General features: G+C 44.0%; 1 protein-coding gene, 1 long non-coding RNA gene and 1 pseudogene across 2 annotated transcripts; 2 read left to right on the plus strand and 1 right to left on the minus strand.

Annotated features, from left to right (window-relative positions):
- Positions 1 to 218: 218 nt before the first annotated feature.
- LOC118366302 (uncharacterized) lies at positions 219 to 4,674 on the plus strand. Its single transcript, XR_008089101.1, has 3 exons — positions 219 to 364; positions 630 to 2,876; positions 4,308 to 4,674. It is a non-coding gene; the product is annotated as an uncharacterized LOC118366302 (long non-coding RNA).
- A 295-nt stretch (positions 4,675 to 4,969) lies between these two features.
- Positions 4,970 to 6,539, plus strand: LOC118366301 (glycosyltransferase 8 domain-containing protein 2-like; annotated as a pseudogene).
- Positions 6,540 to 6,620: 81 nt separating this feature from the next.
- Positions 6,621 to 8,938, minus strand: LOC118365968 (endoplasmin-like; the record flags this gene model as incomplete). The annotated part of the gene is given in 7 exon segments (XM_035748258.2): positions 6,621 to 6,895; positions 7,208 to 7,363; positions 7,486 to 7,564; positions 7,712 to 7,848; positions 7,995 to 8,121; positions 8,295 to 8,434; positions 8,642 to 8,938. Coding segments are annotated over 7 exon segments (963 nt in total), but the record flags the coding sequence as incomplete, so codon positions are not given.
- Between the last annotated feature and the right edge of the window lie 7,644 nt (positions 8,939 to 16,582).

Raw genomic sequence — 16,582 nt, forward strand, 5'->3', positions numbered from 1 at the left:
TGTAGAGTGCAACGCAATCTCAGTAACTATCTACAAGAAGGAATGTGGCCGCAATCTCAGTAATTATCTACAAGAAGGCATGTGGCCGCAATCTCAGTAATTATCTACAAGAAGGCATGTGGCCGCAATCTCAGTAATTATCTACAAGGCATGTGGCCTCAATCTCAGTAATTATCTACAAAGCATGTGGCACGCTGTCCATGGGTGAACAAGATAAGACACATCTGGAAAGAACTTCCTGAAGAAGAAAAAAATATGTAAAGTTGAGTGGGTGAAGTGGCTTCTCTTTGTAGCATTTATTCAAGACCATGTGCAGAGACCGTGGATAGTTAAGCGTTGAGAATAATTGTGGCACCTTTCCCCGGTAAATTAATTTATTTTATGACACATTGTTGAATTTAGAGTTTTGCTTTGATTGTGTGCGTTGTTGTACATAGCTTGCATTGCTCTAAAGCTAGAAAAGTAGACACACCCCTTTTTAAGAAGGTAATATTCATATATATTTTTTAAAATCATTATCATAATCTACGTGTGATGCATTGAGTAGATTGCTATAGGATCATCTGATATTTTTAAAATTTCATTTGTGCAATTGTTACAAACTAATGTAAGGCTACTGTATTTCCTAGGTTGGATATCCGCTAAGTAGTTGCCCATAATGGAGAGGAAAAAAACATACGCTGTCCATGAAAAAGGTGTGCAACATGGCAGCAACTAGGCTACTTTGGAGCCTACTTTATGTTTCCTTATCATAGTTGAGGTAGCCTGTGTGGTTATGAAGCCAGACTATGGTTTTCTTCATGTGGCGTTAGCAGAGGCTGAGTGTAAAATAACAGTTGGCACTGACTTCTTTGACACCTTGAATGACGGTTCACTTTTGTGAACAAACTGTGCATTTCATTTACCAGAAAAGATAGTAAAATATTTGTTTAATGAGGATTCCCTAGTTCTTCTACATGTTTTAAATCTCACATACAGGAAGGAGGCTATTAAAAACAACTTCATCTTGTAAACTCCTGATTAAGCCATATTTATGACTATCCATCTCTACATTTAATTATTATTGAGGTTAGTTTGGATTCATTTAGAGAAAGTTGACCCAAAGAGCATGTGTGTAGAGAACACTGAAAAGTGTTCTAAAAAACAAATGAACACAATCCCAACTCTGTCACCATTTGTATGTTAATGTTGTATAAGACAAGGGTGCAAAACACTTCACCTAATGGATATTTTACAACCACTAAAAAACATTACCAAGTCGTTTCTACTGGCTCAGTCTTGGATAGTAATGCTTTCTACGGAGGAGAACTTGCCCAGAGAATCTGTCTGCAGCATGTGTGAAAAGTCTGAACTAATATAGATATTATTATTTATATCTGACATCAATGGAGTGGAAGAATTTTCTCTGAAAATGGGCAGAAGAGTACAGTATGATGATCTCACAGCTGAACTAGTTTTTGTTAGTTTACATGTGTGATGTCATGTAACTTTTATTGATTGTTTATAGAGTAGTTTACACCTCTCTATTGTTTACTTGCACATTACATCCAAAAGAGACAGTGGGTGAGAGAGACGGAGAGACATCAATGTCAAGAGTTAGGATTTAAGCATAACAAATAGAGGGATATAGAGTGTCTCTCTCTAGAGGCTGACTAAAGCTTACTGAAAAATGCCACTAGGAAGGAAGCACCAAGAGTCTCTTGACAACCAGATCCACATGCGTGCTGATTCACCAGGCCCTTAGTGTGCCATGTATATCACACAGAGAAACAGTGCAATATGTACTGCATACTACATTAGATATAACTGTATTAGCCAACACCTTGGGCTACAGTATACATTTACCATGCTGATAAAGTAATAGAGTGACCAGGTACAAAAGTCATGACATGCAATTCTCATGTCTGTTCAGTTCTGCAGTTGCGGTGTGTGGACAATCTCACCGTGTAGTGTATGTGATCCTCATAGCATAAACATGATAATGTTGCAGGATCTTTATTTCCATCAGCAAATGTTTCAGTGGAAACAGACAAGGGTGCAGGTAGCCTAGCGATTAGAGTGTTGAGCCAGTAAACGAAAGGTTGCTTGTTCAAATCTCTGAGCCGACAAGGTGAAAATTTGGTCCATGTGCTGTTGAGCAAGGCACTTAACCCTAATTGTTCCAGGGGCGGTGGACAATAGTGACCCCACTCTTTTAGGGTGTCTCAGGGGGAGTTGGGATATGCAAAAAAACTCTCCAATACACACATGTGTATAATAAACACTTTTACATGTGTGAAATAGGACAATGTAAGCACCCACTAAATGATTTAATATTATAAACCAGTTGGTCTCAACATTTGTTTTTGTTAACTGTACCCCCAATCAAATTTCACTCTGCCCAAAGTACTCCATCTTTTGCCTCCTCATCTGCAGCCAATCATTAGGCCTATGTTCTTATGACTCTTCCTAAGTGCCTCCTGTGGATAGGCGAGGTACCCTGATGGGTACTGGTTTGTTTACCAGTACCCATTTGGGTACCTTGCCTACTCAGGCTCATGTGAAGCCCAATATTAAACTATTAGTGTTGATTTGGAGATATGTTTGTCAAGGGGGTTTCCTGTGTTTAACAGCTGTGGTGAGGACTGTGACTATCTGAGAGGACTGCCAGATTTTGTTCTGGAGCACCTCTGGGAAGGATTTATGTCTGTGAATACACCCTTCTGGATCCTCAACTGTGCACCAATGCCAAGGAATATTGCAGTCCCTCCCTCGCTTACTCTTTGTCTATTTGTCTTAGGGTCTGTCTGCCTTTGAATCGCACTGCTCTCTGGGGTTCTCTCTGTCTTTTCAGATGTGGCTGGAAGAAACATGAACAAAGACTCTTTTGAGGAAAAGTGAGTGACCACAGGATTGCCCCTGTAATTAAGTTTTGACATCACTTTTTCATATATATTAAATGTGTAATAAAACATTGTTGCATGTAAATACTCTTGTAAACATAGTGGCTGTGGCGGAGATGGTAAAGCAACCCTCCCCAAATTCCTCTGGAGTATACTTTGCCTCAGCTGAGTTGTAACGTTTCCAACACCTCCATAAATTATGTTTGTCTCTCTCTCGCTCTCTAACCCCAAATGTTCCTCAACACTGAGGTAACCAGGAAAGCAGGCCTGTAAAATAGTCCCATTTCATCACCTCAGTCATCTGTTCTTCACATTCAATACATGATGCAACCATTCAAGGATTTTTAATTAGTTTCCACAACAGTTGTGCCTTGTTCTACACCCTTATTTTATGCAGTCTATTCTTTACTTAGAAAGTTAACAGATGCCTTTACTCAAACAACACAAACAGTTGATTTTTGGCACAGAGTACAGCGGGTAGCCTGGTTTGTAAACATTGCCAGAAGTGAAGCAATATTTTAATGACTATTTATTTGTTATTGTTGAGGCAGACAGTTTAGGTCATCCACGGGTGAACGTGTCAGCACAAGATTGATGCCACTCAGGTTGACTACAGCTGACACATGGTTGAGGTGGGTGGATAGGAAGAGAAGGACAAGTGCAACTATTTTATTAGGTAGAATTAGTCATGCCACCTGGAGGATGAGTCGTAAAAGACAATGAGTGCCATGTTATAGTATCTCAGCAATATGTGATCTGCCATGATTGGATAAGAGGTGACAGCATTACAGTGGAAACTGTGCTTAAGTAAAACTGATCCAGTTTGGAAGGACCTCTGCTTCAGTTCTCTTGCATCAGACTTTATTGAATGGTCCCTTTCTCTCCCTCTCTCTCTGCTGTGTCACAGTAAACCATATCCTGCTCATGATGCTGGTTCTCATAGTGTGTCTACTCCTGTACAGTAAGCTGTTCAGAGGCCCGTCTCGGCTCGAGAAGGGAACTAGGACTTGGCAGCACTAGAACCTGCCAAGAACAGCAGTTGGCATGAGGCTATGAATGCTTGTTGATTTAAAAAATAAGCATTTCCTCTGCCTCTTATGGGATAGCTTTTAGGGGGCAAATTACTTAGCAATTTAAATAATTGTAATAGCTTTTAAAAATAGAAAAATAGACTTCTTGTTTTTTTAGTAGGATCCCCATTAGCTGTTACAAAAGCAGCAGCTACAGTACTGTTCCTGGGGTCCACACAAAACATGAAACATAATACAGAATGACATAATGCAGAATATCAATAGACAACAGCTCAAGGACAGGACTACATAATATATATATTTTTAAAGGCACACTTGGCCTACATGTCAATGCATACACAAACTATCTAGGTCAAACTTGACCAAGCCCAAACTGGTTGTACTTTCCTCACAGAAACCAGGAAGGACCCAGAGCGTGCGCCAAAAGTTCCTGTGGAGAAGGCTGCGGAGGGAGAGGATGACATCCCAGTGGTCATCTGTGCTGTGGAGGAACGAATGGGCGGTGCCATGCCAACCATCAACAGCATCTATAGCAACACAGATGCCAGCGTGTTTTTCATTATTGTCACTCTTCGTGATTCCATCAAGCTGACAAGGTGTTTCACACTAATCTCTCCCCTTCCATTGTCACTGATTTGTAGCAATTTCAGTTCCTAGTACCAACCCAGGATGTTTTATTGAATTATCTGAATTGTTTCAATAAAGGCCTTAAAGGACAACTGATAAATGACTTTAAAATGGAGTGAGTAGAACTGTCATTATATTCATTTGTGTTTTCATAGACATTACATAGAGAAGACCACGCTGAAGGGCATTAAGTGTAAGCTTCTGGAGTTCAACCCCCATGGTTCTGAAAGGTGAAACCAGACTCCAGTGAGTAACATACACAAGCACCCACATAGGAACTAATTATAACCTAACCACAGTCACTGTCCCTAAAGTCCCTGTTTTGATTGTTTTGCAGCTGAACTTTGTACACTTTTACTTGCCGCTCCTTGATATCAGCCACAAGAGGGTGATGTCATTGTGCAAGGTACAGAAATGTGTCCTTATCTTTGTGCCATTCAGTCCAGTTTTGTCTTGAGCTGTAGTTGAGATAAATGGGTGTCTGCATTTTCAGTACTTACATTCAGTAACGACAAGTGACATCAAGGACTTGTACCATACCAAGCTGGAGAAAGGCCATGCTGCTGCCTTCGCCACAGACTGTGACCTGCCCTCCACCCATGAGATGGTGCGCAGCAGGGGAATGCAGGGTAGTACCTATTTATTTATTTTTGCACAAGAGGGCATTTTTTGCCAAAATAAGATTGGCTCTATTACAATCAATCTTGGTAAAGGACAATATATTGAACTTGAGTTTATCCTACACCTAGCCTAGAAGATACTCTAATTATCTTCTGAAATAACAACCCGACAAGCAGTCTCATAGATCTCAATGCTGAATAAACTTGATCAGTTTGTCTCCAAATCTGAATCCAAATCAAATTCCTTCCCTAATGAACCTGTCTCCCAGACAACGTACATGGGCTTCCTGGGCTACAGGAAGTGAGAGACCTGGGGATCAACCCCAGCGACTGCTCCTTTGACCCTGGGGTGTTTGTGGCTGACATTGGAGAGTGGAAGAAACAGAAGATCACCAAACAGCTGGAGAAATAGTTGCAGGAGAACTTAGATGTTTGTATGTTTGACTTGTGATCATATCTTTCCACATAACCACCAAACTGACCTAAGACCAGGTGAATCCATAAGTAATTATCCCTGCTGTCTAACAATAATAAATAATAAACAGATATTCCTATGAAAACTTAATTCTGTTTCATTTGAATATCATAAGGGAAATTAAATATAAAATGTTCTACTTTGATGCCCTCCTCCCCTAGGGAAAACATATACAGCAGTGCCATGGCAGGGGGTGTGGCGACTCCTCCTATGCTGACCGTGTTCCATGACAAATACACGATCATCGATCCCCTGTGGCACGTCCGACACCTGGGTGAGATCACCTCACCTTGATGACATCACCACACCTCATACATAGCACAGCAGAGCCATGTACAGAGATATGGGTCTGGTACACAGGCTTGGGTGTCATAATGTAGGATAGAGCTATCTCGAGAGGCTGATTTACTGTGTATTCTGTTCTCTTTTCCTATAGGCTGGAGCCCAGACGCCCGCAACTCTGAGACCTTCCTCCAGGGGGCACACCTGTTGCATTGGAAAAGCCGCTTCAAGCCCTGGGACTACCTACCCTTGTGTCCACCTGGACCGGTGGGAGAAGTGATTCATCCCAGACCCCTCCAGGAAATTCTTGTTGGTACGGCCTGAGGGTAAAATCTGAGGGATGTTGAACAGAGGTTGTGTAGGGTCATTTCAGACTGAACAGTAAATATTGTGGAGGCCTCTTTCTGATAAGTCCTATTGCTGTTTTAACATCTTTTGAGATGGTATTTCTTTGAGGGTTCCTATCAAAACGTCTTCAAGAACTCCAAGCTAGATGGGTACAGAATCAAAAATGTATATGGTCATTGTGAGATGAGTGAGCATAATTGTATTGGTTGTTTTGACTTGAAACTCAACAATGTGATCTCTTAAAGCCTTTTCCTAAATAAAAAGCTGGAGATTTGACTGTGGAAATTCTGACTTGGCTGACTATTGGCTAAAAAAGAACACAAATGACAGGTAAAAAGACACCACAGGTGAGAGATTACCTTTCCGGAAACATTTAATGGTTCTCGTGACAGGAAGTCGACACTCCATAACCATAACCGCCTCAGTTAAATAGTAACACATTTACAGTAATGTAGGAATGTAGAAAATAATCAACAGAAGCTACTAAAACCCAAACACCCACCTGATTATTTTCAGCAGAGAAAATGGACCTAGTTCCAGTCAAAGCTCTGCCCCCCAGTTCGCTCCCTCACCCTTCCCTCCCACCCCCTCGCTCAGTCCGTCTCACAGTTCATACCTTCCTGTGGCTCCCTGGAAAGAGCAAAGTGAAACACATCTGTACATGAAGCAAAAAGGACCATCACTATCCATTGTCTTACTATATATTGCTTTGCTTTAACCTCCTCCTCTGGATGTGACAGGTAAGGAAGTTAAGATAAGCGAAGATATACCTTAACATCTCTTCGTGCCCATTCCCCAAATCAGTTCTTGTATACAGAATCCAGCCATAATGTACTGCATTATAACACACTTTGCATAGTCGGTGTTTATTATATTGGTAAAGTAGCAGTAAGTATTCAGATCCTGTTTGCACGTGGGTGATATTAGTTATATTGAGCGTACCTCTCCATTGAGGTCCACGTTCATGCTGAGTCGGAGCATGCGTTCTATCCTGTCTCCATAGGCCTTGGTGTCAGCCAGCTGGTAGCCTGACCGTAGTGTGGCCGTCTCAACCAGCACTACAGCCAGGTCTGAGGCCGTCTGGTCCTCTGCATTATCCTGAGGTAGGGAGGAGAATTTGATAGGTTCCTAACAGTATGTATGATTCATTGGGGTACATTTGAAATAGAAGGGCGTATGCCCGGTAAAGCAATTTGTGTTGCATTCTAAATGGTACTCACATGTATTCTCTTCAACATTTCTTTAATCAGAGGGTGTTTGGTAAGGATCTCCAGTGTTTTCTTCTGGCTTGCATAATAACTGGACAACAGAAATAAAAGGTGTCAAAACTTAAGCAGAAACTATGTCGACACCCTTTAAGACTTGAGCCACTACGAGTTATTGGGAGTGTCTTATCCCACAGAACATATACTGTACATTAGGTCAAAATGGTTTCACATTGCTCACTTTGTGGATATGTCTTTTCCTGTCTGGTAGGCCTGTGCCTTTATGATCCTTTCCATGTTACCGGACCAGCCGTACTGGCTGGCTACCAGGGCACAGGGAGAGTTGCTCAGCCTCTGGGACAGCACAGCCTTCTCGATCTACAGACCGATCAAACAGAGAAGATTCAGCTTTAAGCTTCTTCAACACTTGGGCAAACATTTTCAAACAGAGGAGATGCCATCTGACTAGTGTCTATCCAATAACAATGCACATTCCCATTGAGCCTATTGAGAAGACCCCTAACCTTGTCCTTCAGGGCGCTGTCCTTCATCTAGGTTGTGAGAGGTTCATACTCCTTCTCCAGGGCCTCCCTCTTCTCCTTGGTGTTGTCGCTCTCGTCAAACTTGACACCCTCATTTTTAAAATTGTACCTTTTTAACTAGGCAAGTCAGTTAAGAACAAATTCTTATTTTCAATGACGGCCTAGGAACAGTGGGTTAACTGCCTGTTCAGGGGCAGAACGACAGATTTGTACCTTGTCAGCTCGGGGATTCGAACTTGCAACCTTTCGGTTACTAGTCCAACGCTCTGACCACTAGGCTACCCTGCCTTGGCCACGTTCTGGAAGTGCTTGCCGTCGAACTCCGGTAGGGCCTGGATACAGTACTCATCCACAGGCTCTGTCAGGTAGACGACCTCATAACCCCTGTTCAACAGCTTCTCCACAAAGGGAGACGACTCGGCCTACCGGATTAATATGGAGGGGAAATTAAGCTCAGGGTACGATTCAGCAAACTGTCGGACATTTGATATAGAAAGGAGGCTACTATGTTTTACAGATCCTGACTCTTCATTACAAGGTTTATAACCAACTCCGCTATTATGCTCTACATTTACAAACCTACATATTCTATTTTCTATCACAAGTAGTGCTCTCATCTAGACCCTCACCTCTTGTCTGCTGGTCCCAGCCAGGAAGTAGATCTTATCCTGCTTCTCCTTCATCCTTTCTACGTACTGTTCCAGGCTGGCCAGCACCGTGTCGCTGTTGGAGGTCTGGAAACGCAGCAGCTTGGCCAGACGGGTCCGGTTGGAGTGGTCCTCGATGACACCCAGCTTGATGTTGGTGCCAAACTCCTTCCAGAACTTCTCGTTGTGCTCCTCTGTGATCTTCTTGATCATGTTCAGGGTCTTGCGCACCAGCTTCTTGCGAACCAGCTTCTTTCTTGACCTGGCCGAAGAGGCATGTTAAGTATGTTGTTAGCAGAGTTGTTGAGTGAAAAGTGGTTGAGGTCTAGGTGGGTTTCGTTGTTTGATAGAGTGAATTGAAAGCAAGCCTCACCTTGAGAAGTTTGTGTTGCTGGAGAGATTCTCTTGATGTTCAGAGGAAGGTCATCGGAGTCAACCTGATGGAACAGAGAAGAAATTTAAAGATGCAATATGCAAAAATCGCTTTGCCATTTCCTGGTTGCTAAAATTCTACGTTTGTATTGTGTAGAGAATTACTGTACCATGTGAACCTCTGATAAATATATTTTCCATAACCAAATATATTGTTTTTTTTCAGCTGTTTGAAGCTGTTGTACAAAACCATAAGACGTACAACCATCTGAAATGATTTATATTTTTAAGTTTGATATTTAGGTATATTTAAACCAAATACTTTTACTCAAGTATGACAATTGGGTACTTTTTCCACCACTGGTAGTTAGTTGTTGATAACTGGTACAAATAGAGTATAACTTTGGGATCAGGGTGTTCAGAATCCTGCTTTTGTTAAGTCTGTGTGGTTGTGGAAGCAGAGGGCTTAGGTATGACATTGCAGTGTCAATATGTACATAATGTTCAGTAACACTAACGTGCCCATAAAGCAAACAATAACGTCCAGAAAAAAAAGAGACGCATTAGGCATTAGTCTGGCTCCACAGGAATCAGATGAAGAGAAAGTACCAAAAACCTGCAATTCAGTCCTAGGTCTTCTACGATGTAACCCCATTTAACACGCTCATCGGTCAACAAAACATTGCACTGCAATCAAAAGATGGCATTTTAGCACATTTACTGCTGCTTATCTTGCAACCAAGAAAATATCATGACATGTCAAGTAGCAGCAAAGAAGTTGAAATTCTATTCTATTATGCAATTTATAACTCATACTTACTGAAAGCTAGAAGAGCAGAAAGGAGGCATACATTCGCTTCATTTTAATAGAACAAAAATATAGCACTATAGTCCTCGTCCCGTATTTTACTATATTGTACTTTATTCCTACACCCCGGCATAGGCTTGAAACTGCGTCCAGGGTTGTAGACAACTTTATCTGATCCCCCTTTAGAGGCGGTGGGTTGATGAAGTGGACCTATACCTGCTCCCCACGCGCAACTGTAACAGTACTCTTCTGGCGTTGTGTACATCAGTCATCGACACGGAACTCCAATATGTAGCACCAATCATGTAGCTTTATTCTGATAAGAACGACACAAGATTGCACGTCATGCAATGCCCGTCTCACCATCCAACTCTGCACTCACGCACGCTGGTTTGGTGCTTGTTCACTGGGCAGTTACCAAAATAATACAATTACAATATAATATCTTTAACAATGTACCTGATAAGAACGACACAAGATTGCACGTCATGCAATGCCCGTCTCACCATCCAACTCTGCACTCACGCACTGTACAAAATATATGAACCCCCCCCACCAGACACAGTAAGTTGCTAGCTAATACTGGCGTGAATTCTCTACAACAAAATGCACAACAAATATTCTCCAAAAACCCCTGCATCTTATGTGTGATGTTTGAATAACATTTACAAACTATTTGATATAAATTGTACATTTAAATAATCACTTGAGAGCATAAAATCACTTTTGACGTACGGTGCTTTGCAACCAACAACTTACCGCTGGTTTGGTGCTTGTTCACTGGGACGATTCTAACTGGAACATCCCCCTCGTAAGCAAGCTACGCAAACCAGCCAATAAGATGCCATGTTGAGTAGGTGAAGGCAAGACAAACTCAAACCAAAAACCCATTGGCTTAACAATAAAGTGGCAAGGGGAATCACCAATATAACCCTGTTACACTCCCCCCTACTGAATTCCACTTGCAAAGAAAAATAACAAAATACAAAACGGCACTGTGCAAACATACCAGATACAGAGACACTCAACATATGTACAGAATAATCCAGAGAAAAAAAATGTACTACCTAATAGAGAACTAAAAGGTAACGCTGTGTATATCAAGGATGCAGACCCTGCTTTAAATCAGTCACTAAATATTCCAGTCCTTAGACTATTCTCCTTGAGAATTAGAGTGAAAAGCGGTTGATCAAACCCCTTAGCCCTCATAGGTAAACATGCCCTGTCACATGTTAAGTACACTCGGTGACTTTCAAACATCCAAGTAATAAAATAAACCACCATAAGAGACTTTATCATGTCACATTACCATCCTGCAACCTCTAATTATGGTCACAATGATGTAAAAGCAAAACAAATAAAAGATGTCAATACCATTGACCCTCTATTCACATATTTTACCTTCAAGAGCTAACTTTCTGCTGATTCATAATCTCAATCAGTCTTGACACTGGTTTAAATAGCCTTCCTGCCCTTGACCTAATATGACCCTGACTACCTTCAACTGCATAAGGGGTAACAGTGTTGTGCACTGTTGCAATAGTGTGTCCATCAACACAGTCAGTACTTAACTGATCAGGTAAGGAATGGTCCGCGTTTGGTAGGTCAGTACGGATATCGTAAGCAGACTGGTCAATTAGCTCACTCACTACACTGTTACAGTCTCGGTCAGATTCTTGAAGACTCTCTGATCGAGGCAGACCTCCCAGCTGCAGTATATCATCCACGGAAACCAAAGGTGGAATATCCTGAGCATCCAAGGATCGCACATCACCCTCCAGGCTTGTGTCACCTGTTCCTTCAGAAGACAACTCTGACACCCACACTCTGGTTCTGTACTCAGCACCATCATCCACTGCAGTGTCCATGGCAGCTGAGACCACTAGGCTGTCATTCATGTCCTCAGACTCTGTTAATCCAGACATGTCTGTTCCCTCCTCAACAGCAGCATGGGGAAGAGGAAGAAAGTTGACTGGCATTATCAGATTGCGATGTACCGTCTTCTCCCGTCCAGTGGAGCTGTTCTGAATCTTAAAAGTGTGACTGTCAGCATTCAATCCAGTGACAAGGTAGACAGTATCCTCCCAACGGTCAGCGAGCTTCCGCTTCCCCGCTCCCCTTGTTAGCCAGCAATACTCGATCCCCAATCTCCACTGGTGCTCCTCTGACTCTTCTGTCATAAAGGTCAGCATGCCTCTTCAACTGCTTCGCTGCAGATGCCTGTGCTGCATTCATGGCTTCTTTCAGATCTCTCCTCAAAGACTGAACAAACTGGTCATAGTCGACAACTTCTGGGTTCTCTATGACCGAGCCAAAGACTATGTCAACAGGCAGTCTTGGCGTCCTCCCAAACATTAGCAGGAAAGGGGCAAAGCCTGTGGTCTCGTGGATTGTACAATTGTATGCAAACGTAAGGGACTTCAGCGCCTGAGGCCATCTGTGCTTAGCTCTCATTGGCAGGGCCCGGATCATGTTTCCCAAAGTCCTATTCATCCTTTCGCAGGACCCGTTCCCCATCGGATGGTACGGCGTGGTGTGAGACTTCTGAACGCCTGCAACACTCAACAGTTCGGCTATTAAAGCGCTCTCAAAGTTGGCTCCTGGTCTGAGTGTATACGGCGTGGCATCCCGTAGACACAGAAATAGTTGTTCCACAACTGATGAGCTACTGACTTAGCAGACTGGTTCGGACACAAGAAGGCATGAGCTAATTTGGTAAAGTGGTCAGTAACAACGAGCACATCCAAGGATTTGTTTGAAGAATCTTCTGCAGACCAGAAGTCTATGCACACTAGTTCAAGAGGCTCAGTTGTTATTATGCTCTCAAGAGGAGCTCTTGCTTCCGGATCAGGAGTCTTGCTCACCACGCATCTCCTGCAGCACTTCACATAGGCTTTTACCTCCCTCTCCAGGCCATGCCAGAAGAACCTCTGTCTTGTCAGGTAGACTGTTCTCTGTTGGCCCTGGTGGCCAGCTTCATCATGGACACCCTTCAACACCATTGCTTTCATGGAGGCTGGAACCACATACAGATACATTTTCCTCTTTGTAACCACATTCTTTGAAACACGATACAGTACACCCATCTTCATGGTCAACTTGTCCCAACTTCTGAGAAGACCCAAAACCTCAACACTCTCATGGGCACGCTCTCTCCGGGATGGTCTTCTCCCCTCTCAACAAAGAAGATGACTTTGCTGCTCACGTTGTCATCACGCTGCTTACTCATCAGTAGGTCGTGTGGCAGAACATCGACATTGGTCTGCTCTGATGGCATAACAGCCTGTGGGAGCTGTGGCAACAGCAGTGCATGTGAGCCCACTTCACCCACCCAGCACCTATGTGAATGAAGAACAGCTGCAACTTCATGTCTTGATAAAGCACCAGATGGGGGTCAACAGTAGCCTGACAGCTAATGACCACTTCGTTGGAGTCAGAGGCTTTGTCAAAGGGGTGGCTGGACCAGCGAAACACATCTTGCACTCTGTCTGTGCACAGCGTCGGCTTCAGCTAGTAAGGTCTCGTACGGGACCCTTGTCAGGCGATGGAGTGCACTGGGTCGTACGAAGGGCTCTCTGCTCAAAGCATCTGCAACAACATTCATTTTTCCAGGGATGTATTTAATGTCAAACTCGTACGGTGCCAGCTTGGCACCCATCTCTGTTCACAAGCATCAAGTTTTGCTTTGGTCAGAATGTATGTCAAGGGATTATTATCCGTCCATACCGTGAACTGCTGTCCCCGTAGCCAGTGGTGGAACTTGTCACAGATAGCCCATTTCATGGCAAAGAACTCGAGCCTGTGCGCAGGATACCTTGACTGTGCATAACTGAGGGACTTGCTCGCGAAGGCTATAGGTCTCGCTGTAGCTCCCGGTTCTTGCACCTGAGATAGCACAGCACCTAAGCCATTGCTGGATGCATCCACCGAGAGTAGAAAGGGTTTTTCAAAGTTGGGGTGGGCCAACAAAACCTGGTCCAGCAAGGCTTGCTTTAGCTGGAATAAGGCCTGTCTGCATTCTGTTGTCCAGTCGGCAGCCGTCAACTTCCTGACAGGTGAGCTTCGCTTCTTTTTCCAGCGTGGAGCCTTGTGTCCAGTAGTCAATCCAAAGAGAGGCTTTGCAATGGTTGAGCAACCCTCAATGAACTGTTGATAATACACCACCATCCCAAGGAATGACCTCAATTTCTTCTGAGATGGAATGTCAGTGCCATCTTTCATCAGATCAGCTTCTGTTACTCCTGTAATGGCCCTCACCTTCTCAGGGTCTGTAGCTACACCATCCGCACTAATGATATGCCCCAGAAACTTCACAGACCTCTGCAGAAAGTTACACTTTTTTGGCGCCAACTTCAGGTTGTGAGCCTTGAGACGCTCAAAACCATTTCCAGGCGCTGTATAGCCAGATCTTCAGTGGGCGCATAGACCAAGACATCGTCAAGGTAACACAGCAGGCTAAGAAAGTTCTGATCCCCAAAGATGTTTAGCATCATCCTCATGAAGGTTGCCGGACTATTACATAACCCCTGTGGCATCGATTGTATTCGTACAATCCAAATGGGGACGTAAAAGCTGTGAATCTCCGGTCATCCTCATGCACTTCCACATTGTAGTAGCCAGAGGTAAGGTCCATTGTCGAGAAAAAGGCATTTCCACCTAACGCAGCCAGCGCGTCAGCCTGGTGAGGGAGTGGGTGGGCGTCTTTGATGGTGCGAGCATTGAGCAAACGAAAATCAGTACAGAGTCTCAGGTCTCCAGACTTCTTCCATACAAGGACAAGGGGAGAGGCGAACTCACTACTAGACTTCCTTATGATATCACGTTCTTCCATCTCATTCAATGCTTGTTTGAGCTTCTCATAATTATTTGGTGAAAGGCGTCGGTAGGGCATCCGAAAGGGTTTCTCATCACTCAGTTGAATGCGGTGAAGACATCCGGAAGCTTTTCCACAATCCAACTTGTGCCTGGAAAAAATAGACTGGTACTCAGCTATGAGCTGGGTGAGTTTCTTCTTACCAGCAGGAGACGCTTGACAGGAGGAGACATCAATATCAGTCAAACCTAAGTCACGTAAGACCTCAGGCTCGCTTGAACTGTCAGGTCCGTCAGTATCGTGAAGTTGGCTGGAACCGTCAGTCAGTGTCAAGTCATCTTGGCAGTCAGTGAGTATATCAGCCGTTCTCTGCACTTGCTGCTGTAAAGCTGCTGATGAACCATCATTCACACCCGAACAGTCAAAGTCCTCTAGAGCCATGCAAGGAAAGACATCGGCTAGAGTGGCGTTTCGTCTCAATGTCACTGTCTTCTGAGAAGGGTTTATCACTCTAACAGGGAGCCACCCATCCCCCGCAATAGAGCTACTGTCCTCCCTACCAGTATTGACCTTGGTGTTGACCTTGAACTGCTGGGCTCAATGACAACAGCACTGCCAGCTGATAGATTCTGAGTGTTTCGTAGTCTGCCCCAGACTAAGTGCTCCTGCATAGGCTCTAGAGTCACAGCCCCTTTTAGTCTCACAGTTCCAACTTTGTCAGGTACTTCACTGTCTCTCCATCTCTCCACATTAGCCATCATCTCGATTAGCTTGCTCTCCTCACCCCCGTCACACACAGGAGTGTAAACCCTCTTCCAGAGATCTCCATCCGTCTTCAGGTGGCGAATCAAGTGCTTTAGGAGATTGCTGCCCAAGATGAGGTCATCACTCTGGCCTTCAACCACCAGTGTAGGCACAGCGACTCTACATCCGTACACCTCCATCTCCAGCTCACATACTCCCAAAGGCCTCGTCTTCAACCCACCACAACCAACCAAGACTACCTCTGTAGGACTCAATGATGGACTTTTCAACACTCCTGCATGCAACAGTTCAGGTAAGACCCTAGAGCTCAAGGTACAAGCCATGGACCCACTGTCAAGCATAGCTCTCACTTCCACTTCTCCTCCTATTAACACCTTGGCATAGAATAAATCATCATATGGGGAAAGTCTCTGTGTGTTCTGCATTATGATACTCTTCTCAGTCTCCATTTCGTCACAAACACTTTTATATACAGACTCCAAATCAACAGCTCTCACTGATGGGGACTCTACAAAAGGCCCAACACTCTCCCCTTCTACATGCAGGCCTACTAGTTTTCCGGAAGCTGAGCAGTGATTACTGTAGGGACTCCACTAGCTGTGCTCAGAGCTGCGGCCTTGGGGCACTGAGAGCGTGCGTGGCCAGCTACATGACAAAGAAAGCAGAGGTGATTGGTCCTGCAGTGAAAGTAAGTATCATGTCCAGCATCCCCGCACACGTTACATGGCCCATTAGACTTCACTTTGCTCCTATTCCCTTTTTGGAACTTATGGTCAGACTGTTGTGGCCTCTGCTCCAGCACACGCTCCAGCATGGCAAGGATACGTTCCATGGGCTCAGCTGAGCCCTGAATAGGCTGGGCTGGGTAAGGCAACGTATTGGGTACTTCCATGGGACCTCACAGCAGGCATGGTAATCGGCATGACAGCACCAACTTCCTGCTTCATTGTTGCGATGGCTGGGGTCACCGTAGATAAGTGAGAGTACCTCCGCTCCCTCCTGTATTCATCCAGTCTCTCATGAACATCTGCAGCGGTCCATTGCTGTAATGGCTTGCACTTAAAGATAAGGGACAGTTCAGCGTTAGGGCAATGTCTGATGAACATGACTGTGAGCTCACGAGATGGGTCTTCAACACTTTTTTCTGTCTCTTTAGACAATCTTC

The sequence above is a fragment of the Oncorhynchus keta genome, chromosome 33 (assembly GCF_023373465.1).
Source record: "Oncorhynchus keta strain PuntledgeMale-10-30-2019 chromosome 33, Oket_V2, whole genome shotgun sequence".
In the NCBI taxonomy this organism is placed as follows: domain Eukaryota; kingdom Metazoa; phylum Chordata; class Actinopteri; order Salmoniformes; family Salmonidae; genus Oncorhynchus; species Oncorhynchus keta.